This window comes from Enhydra lutris, unplaced genomic scaffold (assembly GCF_002288905.1).
Source record: "Enhydra lutris kenyoni isolate GAN:26980312 unplaced genomic scaffold, ASM228890v2 scaffoldscaffold13, whole genome shotgun sequence".
In the NCBI taxonomy this organism is placed as follows: domain Eukaryota; kingdom Metazoa; phylum Chordata; class Mammalia; order Carnivora; family Mustelidae; genus Enhydra; species Enhydra lutris.
Genome location: NW_019154097.1, coordinates 3,258,209 through 3,274,868, shown reverse-complemented (window position 1 = coordinate 3,274,868; position 16,660 = coordinate 3,258,209). Strand labels below are relative to the sequence as shown.

Genomic DNA, 16,660 nt, shown 5'->3' with positions numbered 1-16,660 from the left:
AAAGTCTCTAAGCTGGTTTCCCCCATGTTCCCAACCCCTGGTGTTCATGCTTTGTGTCATTCCATCCTCTTGAGTGTTGACAGATCTGCGATTTAGTTGTAATTAACAGAATGATGGCAAAAGTAATAAGGTGTTACTTTTGTACTTATATTACATTATATAAGACTGTCTTCTAGCATACTTATTCTAAGTCTCTCCTTTCTGGCTTGATAAAATGGCTATTTTTATCCTATTCCCTCTAGGAACTGTAAGTGGTCTTTAGATGCTGACCATGGCCTCCAGCTAAGAGACACCAAGAATCCAGTGCCCTTGCTCATATGACTGCAAAGAAATGAATTCTGCCAACAATGTGAGTGAGCTTGGAAGATTCTTCCCCATTCAGGCCTCCAGTGAGAACACAGCCCAGCCAATATTTTACAGACTTCTCAGACCATAAACAGAGGACTAAGTTGGAATTCTGACTCACAGAGATTGTGAGATCATAAATTGTGTATTATTTTAAGCCACCACGCTTGTGGTAACTTGTTTCAGAGTAATAGAAAGCTAATACACTGCTGTAGCCATGAAAGTAAGTGTCTGATAGTAAGGTATATGTGGGCAGCATGCAGCTTGTATGTGTCCAAGGCACACCCATTCTCTGTAGAGCATCTGCTTAAAGTTCAGTGAGATTATTTACAAGAGCAAGTGGAGTTAGGATGAAGAAGGAGCTGTTCCACAGTACGAGTTTGGGAAGAAACAGAGAAGGAGAAGGTATCTAGGTAGATCCTCTCCCCCAGCTCATTCTATAAAGACACATAGCTATAGAGAGTGTGCTGCTCTCTTAATAGGCTGGAACCATCTCATCCTACATATTAAATGTAAATTACCCTTTTGTGCTTTCATCTGATTCTTGATATGGGAATAGCGAATATCTGTGAAAGGCTCAAAGATGTAACTGGCAGTGATCTTGTAGAAAATGGGGAGGGATGTCACCCAGGAAGTAACAGAGTAAAAGAAACCTCTGAAAAGGAAAGTGGAAGAAACAACCCAAATCAGTAAGTTTCACAGGTAGAAATAGGAGCTCCAGATTTTCTTTGAGTTCAGGAAGGAGGAACAATCAGAATAGTTTCCACTGCTTTACACAGAACAAGTGTTGAATAAATCTTTCTTAAAGAAATGCTGCAAAGATGGTTGGAGGAAGCAAAGAGTTTATTTGAGATCACAGTGTTAGAATCCTCTCTGTAGTTCAAAGGGGGCCAGAAGGGTCTGAGAAGACCAGTTCTTCAGAACTTGTTTCTAGAAACAATGTAATCAAGAACTCATCATATCCACTGTGCTTCCTCAGAGATGGAACCTGATTGGTGAGTTGGAGTTAGCAGGGATGATGATAGGTAACCAATAGTACAGAAATAGGTCATTTCTTTGATCACAGGAGAGAGCTACCAAATGTGTAATTTGGCCAGTTTCCATATCATATCACATTTCTTTTGGATATATAATAAAGAGTAGAAATGCTGGGTCATATGAAAATTCTTTTTAAAATTTTTGAGGAACCATGAAACATTTCCACAGCAGCTACACAATTTTACATTTCTACCAACAATGTACCAGCATTCTAATCTCTCCACATCCTTCCATTATTTTCCATTTTTTTGAGAATAGTGCTGGTTAGCCATTTATGTATCATCTATGAAGAAATGTCTATTCACATCCTCTCCATTTTTGAATCGAGTTTAGTTTTTGTTGTCATTGACTTGTAGGAGTTCGTTATACACAGTAGATATTAGGTGTTTAGCAGATATATGATTTGCAAATATTTTCTCCTATTCCATGGGTGTCCTTTCACTCTCTTCAGTGAATCTTTTGATGCACAAGTTTAAATTTTGAGGAGGTCCAATTTTTCTATTTTTACTCTCGTTTGTGCTTTTGATGTTATACTTAAGAAACCATTGGCAAATCCAAGGTTGTGAAGATATTTCCCTTAGTGTTTTATATAGTTTTACCTCTTAAAATTAAGCAAACATACATTCTTCCTTGTCTCTCTGATAACTCTTCCCAAATAAAATCTGAAAAACAGAATTCATGATTCCAAGCTTTGTGACCTTGGACAAATTGCTTAAAATCTCTGAGTCTCAGTTTAATGATCACTGAAGGGATAATTTCACAAGGTTGTTTTTAAGAGTCATATGTTTAAACATAGTATAGTGCCTAGCATACTGGAGCTCGATAATCCCATGCATTCTTCTTCTTTCCTTCAAAGACTTTCTCTTCCAGGACCTGCCAGCATCAATTATTCCACCTGATCTTCACTGCTTGCTTGTGGATAGTCAAGCCCAGGGCCCCAAGTCTCCTATCTATGCTTCAGAGGCCTCACTGGTCTTCCCTTCCCTTTTGCCCTTTGCTCTAATAGAAGTTCCTGCCTCCACAAAAATCCAGCTTGGAGCCAACCTGGGCTTCCACGGAGAATAAAATTTCTAATGGGGTGGGGGTTGGAATGGACAAAGGCAGCAGTCCCGCAGGGCCCCAGCCTCTCGACCACCTTGGAGGGACTCAATTTAGGGCACACCGAGCCCGAGAAAGGTCAAGGCCAAAGTGGGCATATGGGGAGTTACTCCTGGCCTAGATCCATGGCAGGCTCCTCTCCTTCCAGTCAGGTTCCTTCCAGGCAGTTCTAAGGCACAGTCTAAAGTATGCCTTTATACAGGGGTCCTCTGTGGGGTCCATCTCCACCGCGCAGGCTCCTGAGGCTCCCGAGGCTCCCCTGTTCTCAAATGGTCTTCCACTGAGACAACATCAGGGACCACCCTTGCCCTCCGGTAGTCATACAGACGGTCTCTCTGCGGGGACAGTGCCTCCACACTGCGCCTCCCCATGGCAGCAAATGCAGAGAGAGTCCTGGGAGTCTCCATTCACACAGGGGTCCTCCTTGGGGGCGGCTCCCCGCACCGCCTCCGGGGCTCTCCCAAGGGGCAGAGACAGGGACACTCGGGGTTTATCCACTTACTCAAGGACTCCCTTCGGGGCGGCTCCCACACAACACCTGAGTCCCCACAGGGTTGTCCGAGGCTCGCAGACCCGTCCCTTAGGGTGCCTGCCGGTCCCCGCCGCCCCCGCCCCCGCTTACCGGGACCGTCAGGGTACGGGACGCGGGTCCGGGACTGGCGGACTCTACACCGCGAACCCCGCGCCGCCCATGGCCGTTCGGGAGCCGGCGTGCTGGGGCCAAGCGCCGGGAGCAGGCGGCGCGGGCGGAGCAGCAGGCTGAGGCGGCAGCGGCGGCGACGCGCTCGCCCCAAGCACACCCACCCTCCCCACCCTCCCGCCCCGCGCGACTGCGGCGCGTGCGCGCGCGCGAGACGACCTCCGCGGGACCGTGGGCCAGCGCCCCGCCCCGCCCTCTGGGCTCAGCTGGCGACCTCGCGTGGGACTGAGGCGCTGAGGAAGCGCAGGAGGGCGGCGGCGGGCTCCGACGACCGGTGGGTCCGGGTAGCAGTGGGCGGCCCCGACCAGCGCCCAGCTCTGTGGCGCCGGGTCTTCTCGGCGGTCGGGCCGCCAGCCGCAAGGTCAGTGCCGGCCCGGAGGAGGCGTCCCGAGAGGGGACTCCGCTGCGGCTCGCGGCTCTCGGCTCTCGTCGCCCGCCCGCCAAGGCGAAGCGTCCTGCCACCGCACCTGCCTGGGGAGGTGAGAATGACTCATCCAAGCGGCCTCGGCTGGAGCTCTTCCCTTTCTCACCAAACCCAGGTGCCCCGTCAAGGCCTTCGGGTCGACGACCCGCGCGTTAGGGCACTCACTTTTGCGGTATCCCACTGCGGAGTGTCCAAATGAGCCCTCACAAAGTGCTCTGCTGGCCCAGCTGCTCCTGTGCTCTGTTTTCTGAGGTTATTGGTCCTCCATCTCCAGCAGCCACTCTTTGCTGGGGCAGCAAACTACGTCAACATTCCTCAAACTACCCGGTTAGCGGTTCTGAGGGCTGTTCTGACATCACACCATAACTAGATGGTTTTGAAGAAAGTGAGGGTAACAAAAAGAATGTCAGAAGTCGTGAAGTCCCTAACAGCTAATTATAAAGCAGTAACTGAAGAAATACAGATGATATGATGAGGATTTTTATTTAAACTATTTTTAAATGTTTAATATTTTGTTTACATTTTTAATATACTTCCTGTTTACAGGTAAATTCAGAAATACAATTCAATTCATCCTGTGGGGGATACAAAGACAAACTTATTTTGTTTTTACCATCATGAAACTTAACCATATGGAATATAAAGTAAGTACAATACTATATACAGCTATCCACCTTTAAACAAATGCCAAATACTAAACACTGTATATGTATTAAGTAATTTAAACTTTACAACATCACCATAAAGTATTGTATTTCATTGCTTAGATTATACAGATGCAGAGAGGCACAGACAGGTTAATCCGCCTGCTTAAGATCACATAGCTAATACATGGAATCTAGGTATTCTGACCCCAGATCCCATTCTCCTAACCATTTGTTTTGCTGCACTGCCTCCAGAACCACCTTGAGGATATGCATCATCCCACAAAAATATTTTTTTCAAGGACACTTATTATGTAAATAATACTGTTAAAAGATGTGTTATAAAATTCATGATCCTATGTGGGGTATAATGTTTTATTAATGAAGTTTGAGATAGTGGATATAAAAGTGGTACTTACATATTTGTTTGCAGTTATATCAGTGCACATAAAGATTTGGTACTATCTATATACCATCTCTTTCTGTCTTTATTTCATATTCACCATTGTTGGCAAGTTTTTTTTTAATTTTTTAAAGATTTATTTATTTATTTATTTGACAGAGATCACAAGTAGGCAGAGAGGCAGGCAGAGAGAGGAAGGGAAGCAAGCTCCCTGCCGAGCAGAGAGCCAGATGTGGGGCTCCATCCCAGGACCCTGGGATCATGAACTGAGCCGAAGGCAGTGGCTTAAACCACTGAGACACCCAGGCGCCCCTATTGTTGGCAAATTTTACATCTCACACGAGAAAAATGTAATGACAGTATTATTACTCACAAGACCATTACTTCTCAGAACCTGCGTGTCTTGAAATCAAGTAGGTCTTCTTGCCTCTTTAGTTTCCTAATACCATTTTTTTAATGCTAGTTGTATCATTACTTATGACAACATATCATCCATCTTGCCACCTGTGAATACTGGCTTCTAATGCTCTCCCAAAACTTAATAGAATCAAAAAGAATAAAATATCTAGGAATAAATTCAAGAAAAGAAATATAAAACTAATACTCTGAGAACTATGAAAAATTGTTGAAAAGAAATTAAAGATCTAAGTAAAGATTTTTTACATCCATGTTCATGAATCTGAAGACAACATTAAGATGACAGTATTCTCTAGATTGATGTATAGATTCAACACAATACCTACCAGAATCCCAGCTGACTTCTTTTTTAGAAATTGTCAAGCTGATTCTAAAATTCATTTGTAGAATTACAAAGGATCTTGAATAGCTAAAATAATCCTGGAAATGAAGAATAAAGTAGGAGGACTCACACTTCCTAATTTCAAAATTTGTTATAACGCAGTAGTCAGTGTGTTACCGTGTAAACACGGATAGACATTTGTATCAATGAGACAAAATTGGGAGTCCAGAAATAAACCCATACATCTATGGCCAAGTGATTTTCAACAAGAGTGCCAAAACTATTCAGTGAGATAAGGATAGTTTCTTCAACAGATGGTGCTGGGACAACTGGATATCCACATGCAAAACAATGAAGTTACCTTATACCATATACAAAAATTAACTCAAAATCATCAAAGACCTAAACATAAGAGCTAAATTAGAAAACTCTTAGAAGAAAACAAGGGGAAAGTCTTCATGGCACTAGACTTAGCAAAGATTTCTTGGATATGACACCAAAGACACAGGCAACAAAAGGAAAAACAGGTAACTGGACTTCACCGAAATCAAAAACTTCTGTGCATCAAGGTACACTATCAGCATGGTGAAAATACAGCCTATGGGATGGGATGAAAGTATTTATAAATCATATATTTAATAATTTGCATCTAGAATATGTAACTTAATAACAAAAAGATAATCATATTCTAAATGGGCAATGGATCTGAAAGACGTTTCTTCAAAGATATACATATAGCCAGAAAGTATGTGAAATGATGTTCAATATCATTAATCATGAAAGGAATGCAAATCAATAACACTATGAGATGTCACTTCATACCCGCTAGAATGGCTTAAATCAAAAAGTCAGATAACAACAAGTGTTAGCAAAGATTGGAGAAATGAAATCTTCCTACACTGCTGATGATAATATAAAGTGGTGCAGCCACTTTGGAACACAGTCTGGCAGTTCCTCAAATTATTAAACATAGCGTTACCATATGACCCAATAATTCTACTCTTAGGTATATTTTCAAGAGTAATGAAACATATCCACACAGTAACTTGCACATAAATATATATAGCAGCACTATTTATAATAGCCAAAAGGTGGAAATAACACAAATATTCACCAATGGATATCTGGATAAGTAAAATGTGATATCTCTAAAGGGATAGTATCCAGCCATAAAAAATGAAGTGCTGAGGGGCACCTGGGTGGCTCAGTCAGTTCAAGCATCTGACTTCAGCTCAGATCATGATTTCAGGATCGTGAGATCCAGCCCCATGACAGTCTCTGTGCTCAGCAGGAAGTCTGCTTGTCCCTCTGCCCCTCCCCGCTCATGCTCTCTCTCTCAAAGAAATAAATAAAATCTTTTAAAAAAATAATGGTAGGTGAAAGAAGCCAATCACAAAAGATAACACACTCTATGATTCCATTTATATGAAAATCCAGAACAGGGAAATCTACAGAGAAAGTAGATTAGTGGTTGCTTAGGATGGAACGTTGGGGAGGACATAGGATTGATAGCTAAAAGGTATGATGTTTCTTTTTTAAGTGATTAAAATGTTTGAAAAATATATCAATGGTTGTACATATCTGTGAATATACCAAAAATTGAATTGCATACTATAAGTGCATGAATTTGGTATGTATGGTATGATATGTGAATTAAATCTCAATAAAACTTTTTTTTTTTGAAGTGCATGCATTCAGGAATAGAGAGATCTATGTTCAGATCCTGAAAGTGTAATTAGTAGATATCTGTCCTTGGAATAGGTCTTAATATCTTAATATCTCTGAGTCTATGAAATGGAGATTAAAATAATGCATATCAGACACTTAGCATGCCTAGAATAAAGTATATATCTAGTAAGTGTCAGCTACTATATTGCCCAGTCTTGCAAAACTGTTCAGTTCTGGAATCCCAATTTCGCAAACATTGCTATGCCATTTATAGAATACTCCCTTTAAGCCTACAGCCCTGAGGACATAGTAAGAATGGTATATAGGAAGTTTTATGTTGCGTATGATGATGTGTTAGCTTAGAAATGTATACTTTCTTATTTTGCCATTGACTCACTGCTTTTAATTGAAATCACCTCAAACTTACTCATCAAATCAATCCTCTCTTCAGATTAATGAGCTATCTTCCATTTGCAAATGACAGACATCTAATTCAAATAAATTTGAAGAACAAAAATAAAGTTATTGGTTCATATAACAGGAAGTTGGGAAATCCAGGGGTGGAGCTGAGCTCACATACTCAAAAATTATCATTTCTTTCCAATCTTGGATCTTATTTCCAATCTTGGATCAATGACTCCTTTTATTGGCAGAGTCTTTAAACAAAGTATAGTCAGGCTCCTCTGAACTCTACTCAACCAAGCCCTGACTTTTGACCTTCTGTGTTATCTCTGCATTGTCCAATTTTAGCAAGAATCCTACTGAGTCAATTCAACCAGAATCCCCCATCCTTGATATCTGATCACACTCAATATCTGATAGGGTTCATCTTCCACCATTCCTCATGTGAGGTCAATCTCCCTGGCCTGCCTTCAACAAGAATCTTGTTAGGCTGGCCACCTGGGTGGCTCAGTTGGTTAAGCAGCTGCCTTCAGCTCAGGTCATGATCCTGGAGTCCCTGGATCGAGTCCCACATCAGACTTCCTGCTTGGCAGGGAGTCTGCTTCTCCCTGGGACCCTCCCCCTTCTCATGCTCTCTCTCTCACTCTCTCAAATAAATAAAATCTAAAAAAAAAAAAAAAAGAATCTTGTTAGGTTGTTTTTCTAGACTCCTCCCTTAGTTTTGATGTTTCCTTTTAACTTTCCATCTACTGACCACCCTCTCTACTCCTTGACTATACACTCCCACTTTTCCTTGTTATATTTGGGGTCGAGCCCAATCTCTCTCTTCTACTGCAAAACCCATTGTAGTGGTCCCTATATCTATTGTGATAGTCACCTGAGTAAAGTCTGCCTTATTATTCTTTAACAAGTATCACTAATAATTTTTCTCTTTAACATCACACCTACTGAGCCATACTGAGACAGTAGGATCATAGCTGCAAGCAGTTTCAGGATTATGTCATTCCAGTTTAGCAGGCCCAGAGGGAAGAGAAAACATCTTTCTCAGCATCTCTATTTTAAAAAATCTAAGGGATACTTGTGTGGTTGGTTAAGCATCAGACTCTTGGTTTCAGCTCAGGTTGTGATCTCGTGGGTCTATGATTAGCGGAGAGTCTGCTTGAAGATTCTCTCCCTCTGTCCCTGCCCCTACTTGTTCTCTCTTTCTCTTTCTCTCAAATAAATACATTAAATCTTTCAAAAAATCTAAGAGATTTCTCAGAGCAGCTTTGTGAAGGATGGATTTTCTAAGCTTAAGAGAATGCATATTAATACCACATATTATGTATTATGTTCCTCTCCAGCATTAAATGTGTATTTTGCTTTAGTACTTAAAAGGGTCTACAAGGAGCCAATCTTTATTGACCAAGGAAGAGCATAAATGGTGCCTATTTCAACTGAAAATGGCATGCCAGTCATCTCTTCCATAACGATTTTCTTGAGGAAGGCTCTTAGAACATTAGTCTGATGAATTGTTGGACCAGGCTTGATACACCCAGTAGAATAATGGAACCATTCAGGCTGCATGCTACCAAGCTGCTGAATTTCAAAGGAAATAGATCCTGGCCTTCTCTTCAGCCTCTGTCTTTATACTCCATACCTTACCCTTTTCCTTTTTTCTTTTCCTTTTTTCTTTAAGTTTTGTTAGTCAATATACAGTGCGATATTGGTTTCTGGAGTAGTATTCAGTGATTCATAACTTACATACCATACCCAGTGCTCATCACAAGTGCCCTCTTTAATACCCATCACCCATCTACTTCCCTCCATCTCCTATTGCTTTTTTCTTTTTTTGTTGTTGTTGTTTTTTTTAATTTTTTAATTTATTTCTTTTCAGCGTAACAGTATTCATTGTTTTTGCACTGCACCCAGTGCTCCATGCAATCCGTGCTCTCTCTATTGCTTTTTTCTGACCTAACTCTGGCCTCTTGACAGATTCAGAACATGCTGGGTCCAGGATTCTGGTGGTCTACTGCTTTTAAAATTTTTAATTTTAATAGACTTCATTTTTAAAAATTTATTTATTTATTTACTTGTCAGAGAGAGAGAGAGCAAGTGCACATGAGCATGAGCAGGGGGAGGGGCAGAAGGAGAGACAGGCTCTTGCTGAGCTAGGAGCCCCATGTAGGACTCGATCCCAGGACTCTGGGATCATGACCCAAGCTGAATATAGACGCTTAACTGACTGAGCCACCCAGGCATCCCTAGATTTTATTTTTTAAAGCCATTTTGGTTCACAGAAAATTGAGTGGAGGATACAGAGATTTCCCATAGACCCCTGGTCCCCCCAACACACACAGCCACCTCCATTATCAATATCCCCTCATCACAGTGGTACATTTGTTAACAACTGATGAGCCTACATCAGGTCATCATCAGAGTCCATAGTCTACATAATGTCTTGGTGTTGTACATTATATGGGTTTGGGCAAATGTATAATGATGTGTATATATCACTATAGTGTCATGCAGAATATTTTCACTGCCCTAAAAATCCTCTGTGTTCTGCCTATTGATTCCTCCCTTCCCCCAACCCCTGACCTGACAACCACTGATCTTTTTACTGTCTCCATAGTTTTAACCTTTTCTGGAATGTCATATAATTAGAATCATGTAGTATGTAACCTGTTCAGATTGGTTTCTTTCACTCAGTGAATACACATTTGTGTTTCTTCCATATATTTTCCTTTTGGAATTTAGTAAGTTATAGCTTCCCCACTAAAAAGTTAGAGTTTTGTTTTGCTAGTATTTTTAAACTCTATTTTAATTCCAATATAAATAATATACAATATTATATTTGTTTCAGGTGTACAATGTAGTGATTAAACAGTTCCAGACTTCACTCAGTGCTCATCATGACAAGTGCACTCCTTAATCCCCATCACCTATTTCACCTATCCCTCCAGTCCCCACCCCCTCTGGTAACCAACATTTTGTTTTCTATAGATAAAAGTCTGTATTTTGGTTTGTCTCCCTCTCTTTTGGTCCTTTGTTGATTTTTTAAAATTTTATTTTCTCAGTGTTCCAAGATTCATTGTCCATACACCACACCAAGTACTCCATGCAATACATGCTCCCCTTATTACCCACAACCAGGCTCACCTGGTTACCCCCACCCACCTCCCCTCCAAAACCCTGTTTGTTTCTCAGAGTCCACAGTCTCTCATGGTTTACCTCCCCCTCCAATTTCCCCCAATTCACTTTTCCTTTCCTTCTCCTAATGTCCTTCATGTTATTCTTTTTTTTTTTTTAAGATTTTATTTATTTGACAGAGAGATCACAAGTAGGCAGAGAGACAGGCCAGGGGGGGGGGGGGAAGCAGGCTCCCCGCTGAGCAGAGAGCCCGATTCAGGGCTCGATCCCAGGACCCTGAGATCATGACCTGAGCTGAAGGCAGAGGCCTAACCCACTGAGCCACCCAGGCACTCCAAAAGGGCACATTCTTAAGCCTTTGATATCTAGAGCCAGATTTCACTCCAGAACAGTTGCTGCAGTTTATATTCCCATCAGCAAAGCTTTTATGTATTGTTGACTGATCCTAGGTATCATTCCCTTGGAGAGTTTTAACTTAATTCATTATAACTGGCTCTTATATAGGTAGTGAAATTTGAGCTGAAATCTAGTAAATTAAGGTTAATTTAATGTTCAGATTGGAGATCAGCTAAGAAATGAGCATTCTTGTATTTAACACCTGGGGTTATTTAATGGTGATTAATTTCCATAATAACATCTTGATACTGGAAGAAGTATTAAAGTATCCATAATAAAGTTGAGATAAACATTTTTATCTCAAATCCTAGCATGTCTCAGCCAATCCCAGAATGAGAATGAGAACAAGGCCATGTTGATCTGTTTGACTACAGCCTCAGCCAAACTTAACATTGGAGAGATGTAACACAAATGCATGCTTGCTTGCTTGCCTTTTAAAAAATTTTTATTTATTTATTTATTTGACAGAGAGAGAGAGCGAAAGAGGGAACACAAGCAGGAGGAGTGGGAGAGGCAAGCAGGGAGCATGACGTGGAGCTCAATCCCTGGTCCCCAGACCCCAGACCCTGGGATCATGACCTGAGCCAAAGGCAGACACTTTTTTTTTTTAAGATTTTATTTATTTATTTGACAGATAGAGATCACAGGTAGGCAGAGAGGCAGGCAGAGAGGGGGCAGGGGGGGTGGGAAGCAGGCTCCCCGCCGAGCAGAGAGCCCGACGCGGGGCTCGATCCCAGGGCTCCGGGACCACGACCTGAGCCGAAGGCAGAGGCTTTAACCCACTGAGCCACCCAGGCGCCCCACAAATGCTTTCTTTAAAGCAAGTCATTCTGAGTCTAAGCCCTAGGCTCAGGCCTAAATTCTTAACACCCCAAGCTGACTGCTTTCCCTTTAGTATGTACTATGAAATTCTTTCTTCTTCTTGTGGTGATGGGATAATTCTATATTTAGGTAGTAATTGTGATTACACACATGTGAAAGAGTGGCTTAAAATCATATACATATTGTGTCAATGTTAAATTCCAGTTTTGATATTTTACTATAATTATGTAAAATGTAGCCATTGGGAGAAATTGGGTAAGAGTACATGGGACCTCTATACCGTCTCTGCAATTACTCAATAAAAAATTTACAGAAATTCTCCAAGAGCCTTTTATTTTTTGCATAGATGAATTCACATGGATTCAAAACTCTCACTCTCGGGGTGCCTGGGTGGCTCAGTGGGTTGAGGCCTCTGCCTTCGGCTCAGGTCATGGTCCTAGTGTCCTGGGATCGAGCCCCGCGTCGGGCTCTCTGCTCTGCGGGGAGCCTGCTTCCACCTCTCTCTCTCTGTCTGCTTCTCTGCCTACTTGTGATCTCTGTCTGTCCAATAAATAAATAAATAATTAAAAAAAAAAAAAACTCTCACTCTCTATTTCTCCACCCAACCCATTACCACCATTTCTATTGCTTCCCTTACTTATTTTCTTCTATATACTTCTAATGTATTTTATATAATTATTTGAAAATATGAATATATATTCTTATTATTCCAGCTTTCCCACAAAAAGGATATGTGTTAGTCTGAGTCCTCAGAAAAGGTGTTGTCAAGACAGAATTAAATGTAAGAATAGGGGCACCTGGGTGGCTCAGTGGGTTAAGCCTCTGCCTTCGGCTCAGGTCAGATCTCAGGGTCCTGGGATTGAGTTCTGCATCAGGCTCTCTGCTCCGTGGGGAGCCTGCTTCCTCCTCTCTCTCTCTCTGCCTCTCTGCCCACTTGTTATCTCTCTCTGTCAAATAAATAAAATCTTTAAAAAAATGTAAGAATAATTCTAGAGTTGTAATTGTTGGGTCAAGGGAAAATGTACTTGCAATTTATAACAAATATTTCTAAAATTGTTCTCCTTAGTGATTGCACCATTTTACACTCCCATCAGAAAAATATGAGATTGTTACTTTCTCCTCACTTTGCCAAAAGAGTGTGCTATTGAACTTTTGAATTTTCAATCTGCTGTAGTGATTTTAATTTGCATTTATATTATTAAGAGTAAGTTTGAATGTCTTTTTTAAAGATTTTTATTTATTTCAGAGAGAGAAAGCACAAGTGTGAGAGACAGGCCAAGGGAGAGGGAGAAGCGGACTCCCTGTTAGGCAGGGTTCTATCCCAGGATCCTGGCATCATAACCTGAATCAAAGGCAGCCGCTTAACTGACCAAGCCATCCAGTCACTCTGTCTTTTCATGTTTTTAAGAGTCATTAGTATTTCTTTTTCTATGGACTGTTTCTGTCCTTTACAAATACTTCTACTGGCTTACTAAGTGCTTTTTATATGTAAGAGGAGATTAGGCTTTGTAAAAAGATTTGCAATTCAGGTTGTAATTTGTCTTTTGGCTTTTTTATGTGTGTTCTGAAATATGTAGATATGGCAGAAGATATTCTATGCAAAATAAATTAATCACTTATTTTATGGTTTCATAGTTACTAGAAAGGCTTTCCTTTCTCCAAGGTTCTAAAACAATTATTCCATGTATTCTTCTAGTACTTTAATCTATAAACTTTTTGTATGATTTTTAAAATTAAATCTGTTGATTGGAAGTTTATCTAAGTGTATAGTACAAAATATGAATTCACCTATCTTTCTTTAAAAAGCTATCCAACTGTCCTAAAACCATTTATTTAAAAGATACGCGTGTTTAGTGGTGCCTGGCTGGCTCAAATAGAAGAGCAGGCAACTCTTGGTCCCATATTCGTGATTTGGAACCCCACATTGGGAGTAGAGATTGCTTAAATAAACAAACAAACAGACTTCTAAAAAATTAAAAAATAAAAGATACATGTTTACTGTACTGATTTGAAATGACACCTCTATCATATACTACTATGTGTTTGTTCTATTCCTGAACATTGTCATTAGTTCCATTTATCTGTCAGTCTATTCATGCACAAGTACCATCATGTTTTAATAATTAAGGCTATAAAATTTTTAAAATTATTTGATATCACTAATCTCAGTTCTATCATAGTTCTTCCTTTTGAGAGTTTTACTATTTTTGCTTACTTCCAACCATAAATTTAGAAATCAGCCAAGTTGTCCTCAGTTAAACCTATTGGTATTTTTATTGCGATCACATTAAAATAGGAGCATCTGGGTGGCTCAGTTGGTTAAGCATGGAACTCTTGGTTTTGGCTCAAGTCGTGATTTCTGGGTGGTGAGATCAAGCCCCTATAGGGCTCAGAGAGAGTCTGCTTGGGATTCTCTCTCCCTCTGCCCCTCCTCCCAATCGCACGTGCACTCTCTTTCTCTCTCAAATAAACAATTTTAGAGAGAGAGAAAGAAAGAGCAGACAGGGAGAGGCAGAGGGAGAGAATCTCAAACAGACTTTCTGCTGAGCCAGGAGCCTACCAGGGCTCTATCCCGGGACCCATGTGATCATGACCTGAGTTGAAATCACAAGTCCCACGCTTAACTGAATGAGACAACCAGGTGCCCCAATAAATAAATATTTTTAAAAAACATTAACTTATAAATTAACTTTGGGATTTTTTTTTTAGTGTTCCTATCCCTAAGAATGGTATGTCTTTTTTGTTGTTGTTCAAGACTGCATTTATACATTTGAAAATGTTTTAATGTTTTTCTCAAAAAATTTTTGCTGTTTTATTCCTAAGTATTTATTATTTTGGGTTGCTATTATTTTGGGAAAGGGGATTTTCTTCTCCAATATATCTTCCGATCGTATATTTGTATATACAAAGGCTTTTGATTTCAGCATGTTAATTTTTGTATTCAACTACCTACTGAATTCTCTGTCTCTCTTTCCAATACACTCTCTCTCTCTCTCTCTCTCTCTCTCTCTCGGTGGTAGTAGTAATAACACTAGTGGTAGTAGTAGTAGTAGTAATTTTTGAGTTGATTATCTTCTGTTTTTCAGACACAATCATATCACCTTCCAATAATGAGAGTTTACTTTCATCTTACTAATTTTTTATGCTTTCAACTTATTTCTATTTTTTTATTGTGTTAGCCACTCTATCCTCTACCAAGTGAAGACAATGAGAAGCCAGGTAAGCAGGTATTCAGAGATTCTAGAAGAGGCCTTCAGTGAGGGTGCATCTTAGATTGGTGTTTGTCAAATTTTTTTTCTTTCATTGTAGCTATCAGTTGTGCCAGGCACTGTGCTAAACTCTCTTGTTTTACAAAACCCCCCGTAATCCTACAAGCACTCTATTGATGTTTATACAATTACCATCTTCATTTTACAGATAAAAGATCTAAAACGCGGAAAAGAAGAAACTTACCAAGGTAAAACTGAGATTCAAATCCCATTGTAATTCCAAAGAAACTACTCTTTTAAAAAAATTATTTTTATTCATTTGACACAGAGAGAGATCACAAGTAGGCAGAGTTACAGGCAGAGAGGGGGCAGGGAAGCAGGCTCCCTGCTGAGCAGAGAGCCCCATGCAGGGCTCTATCCCAGGACCCTGAGATCATAACCTGAGCTGAAGGGAGAGGCCTAACCCACTGAGCCACCCAGGCCCCCCCAAAGAAACTACTCTTAATTGCCAGTCTAATTGGATACATCCGAGAATACCATAAGGCAGTCTTTGCTGTAACTTTTCAGACTATAAGGAGTCTGACTTTGCTAAAGACCCCTACATCTGAGCTGTGGTCTGTGGTTTTGGCAGGATCCATTCTCATTTCTTTTTTTTTTTTTTTTTTAAGATTTTAGTTATTTATTTGGCAGACAGAGATCACAAGTAGGCAGAGAGGCAGGCAGAGAGAGAGGGGGAAGCAGGCTCCCTGCTGAGCAGAGAGCCCTATGTGGGGCTCAATCTCAGGACCCTGAGATCATGACCTGAGCCGAAGGCAGAGGCTTTAACCCACTGAGCCACCCAGGCGCCCCTCCATTCTCATTTCTTGATGAGGTTCTTGATGAGGCTCCCTAGGATGTCCTTGAATGGATTTCTAATTGCCCATAGCCTCTGAAATGGAATAAATTTTTGTGTGGAGTGTAATTTTATTTTGTATTTTGTAAGTGGTGTCTAATGAGATAATGCAGTATTCATGAGTAAAGACACAGGGTCATGTATGTCTGCCATTCCTTGCTGCTCCATTCACATGGAACATTTGCATGTCCCCATAAACAGAAATCTTGTGGACCCATGATGTTGGGAATTGTTCAAGACCCAAAGTGAATACAAGGTAAGCATAGTATGAAAGTCACTGACTTCCATGGAGTGTTACTAAATGTACACTTATCAAGAAGTAAAATAAAAAATAGAGTTAATTTTGTTTAGTGTTTCCATGTTTTGGTAATATTGAAGTACATAGGAGCGCCTGGGTGGCTCAGTGGGTTAAAGCCTCTGCCTTCAGCTCAGGTCATGGTCCCAGGGTCCTGGGATTGAGCCCCGTATCGGGCTCTCTGCTCAGTGCAGAGCCTGTTTCCCTTCTCTCTCTGCCTGCCTCTCTGCCTACTTGTGATCTCTATCTGTCAAATAAATAATTAAAATATTTAACAACAACAAAAAAAGAATGAAGTACATATGCACGAGTTAGTTACAAAATATGAATTGTGGAATGTTGTTGATCCTGCGTAAAGGTTAAATGACCTGAAATTTACATTTAAAACTGGCATTGTACAATACAATGATTAACAGTAAAATTCAGGATTATTATTTAAAGTTCTAAATGTTT

At 40.6% G+C, this 16,660-nt stretch overlaps 1 protein-coding gene across 1 annotated transcript in view; it reads left to right on the top strand.

Annotated features, from left to right (window-relative positions):
• Window positions 1-562: 562 nt before the first annotated feature.
• Window positions 563-16,660, top strand: part of LOC111145996 (family with sequence similarity 205 member A) — a 38,088-nt gene continuing 21,990 nt past the window's right edge. The window contains 3 exon segments of the mRNA XM_022501358.1: window positions 563-568; window positions 3,066-3,275; window positions 3,388-3,660. Coding sequence (XP_022357066.1) covers window positions 563-568; window positions 3,066-3,275; window positions 3,388-3,660 — 489 coding nt within the window.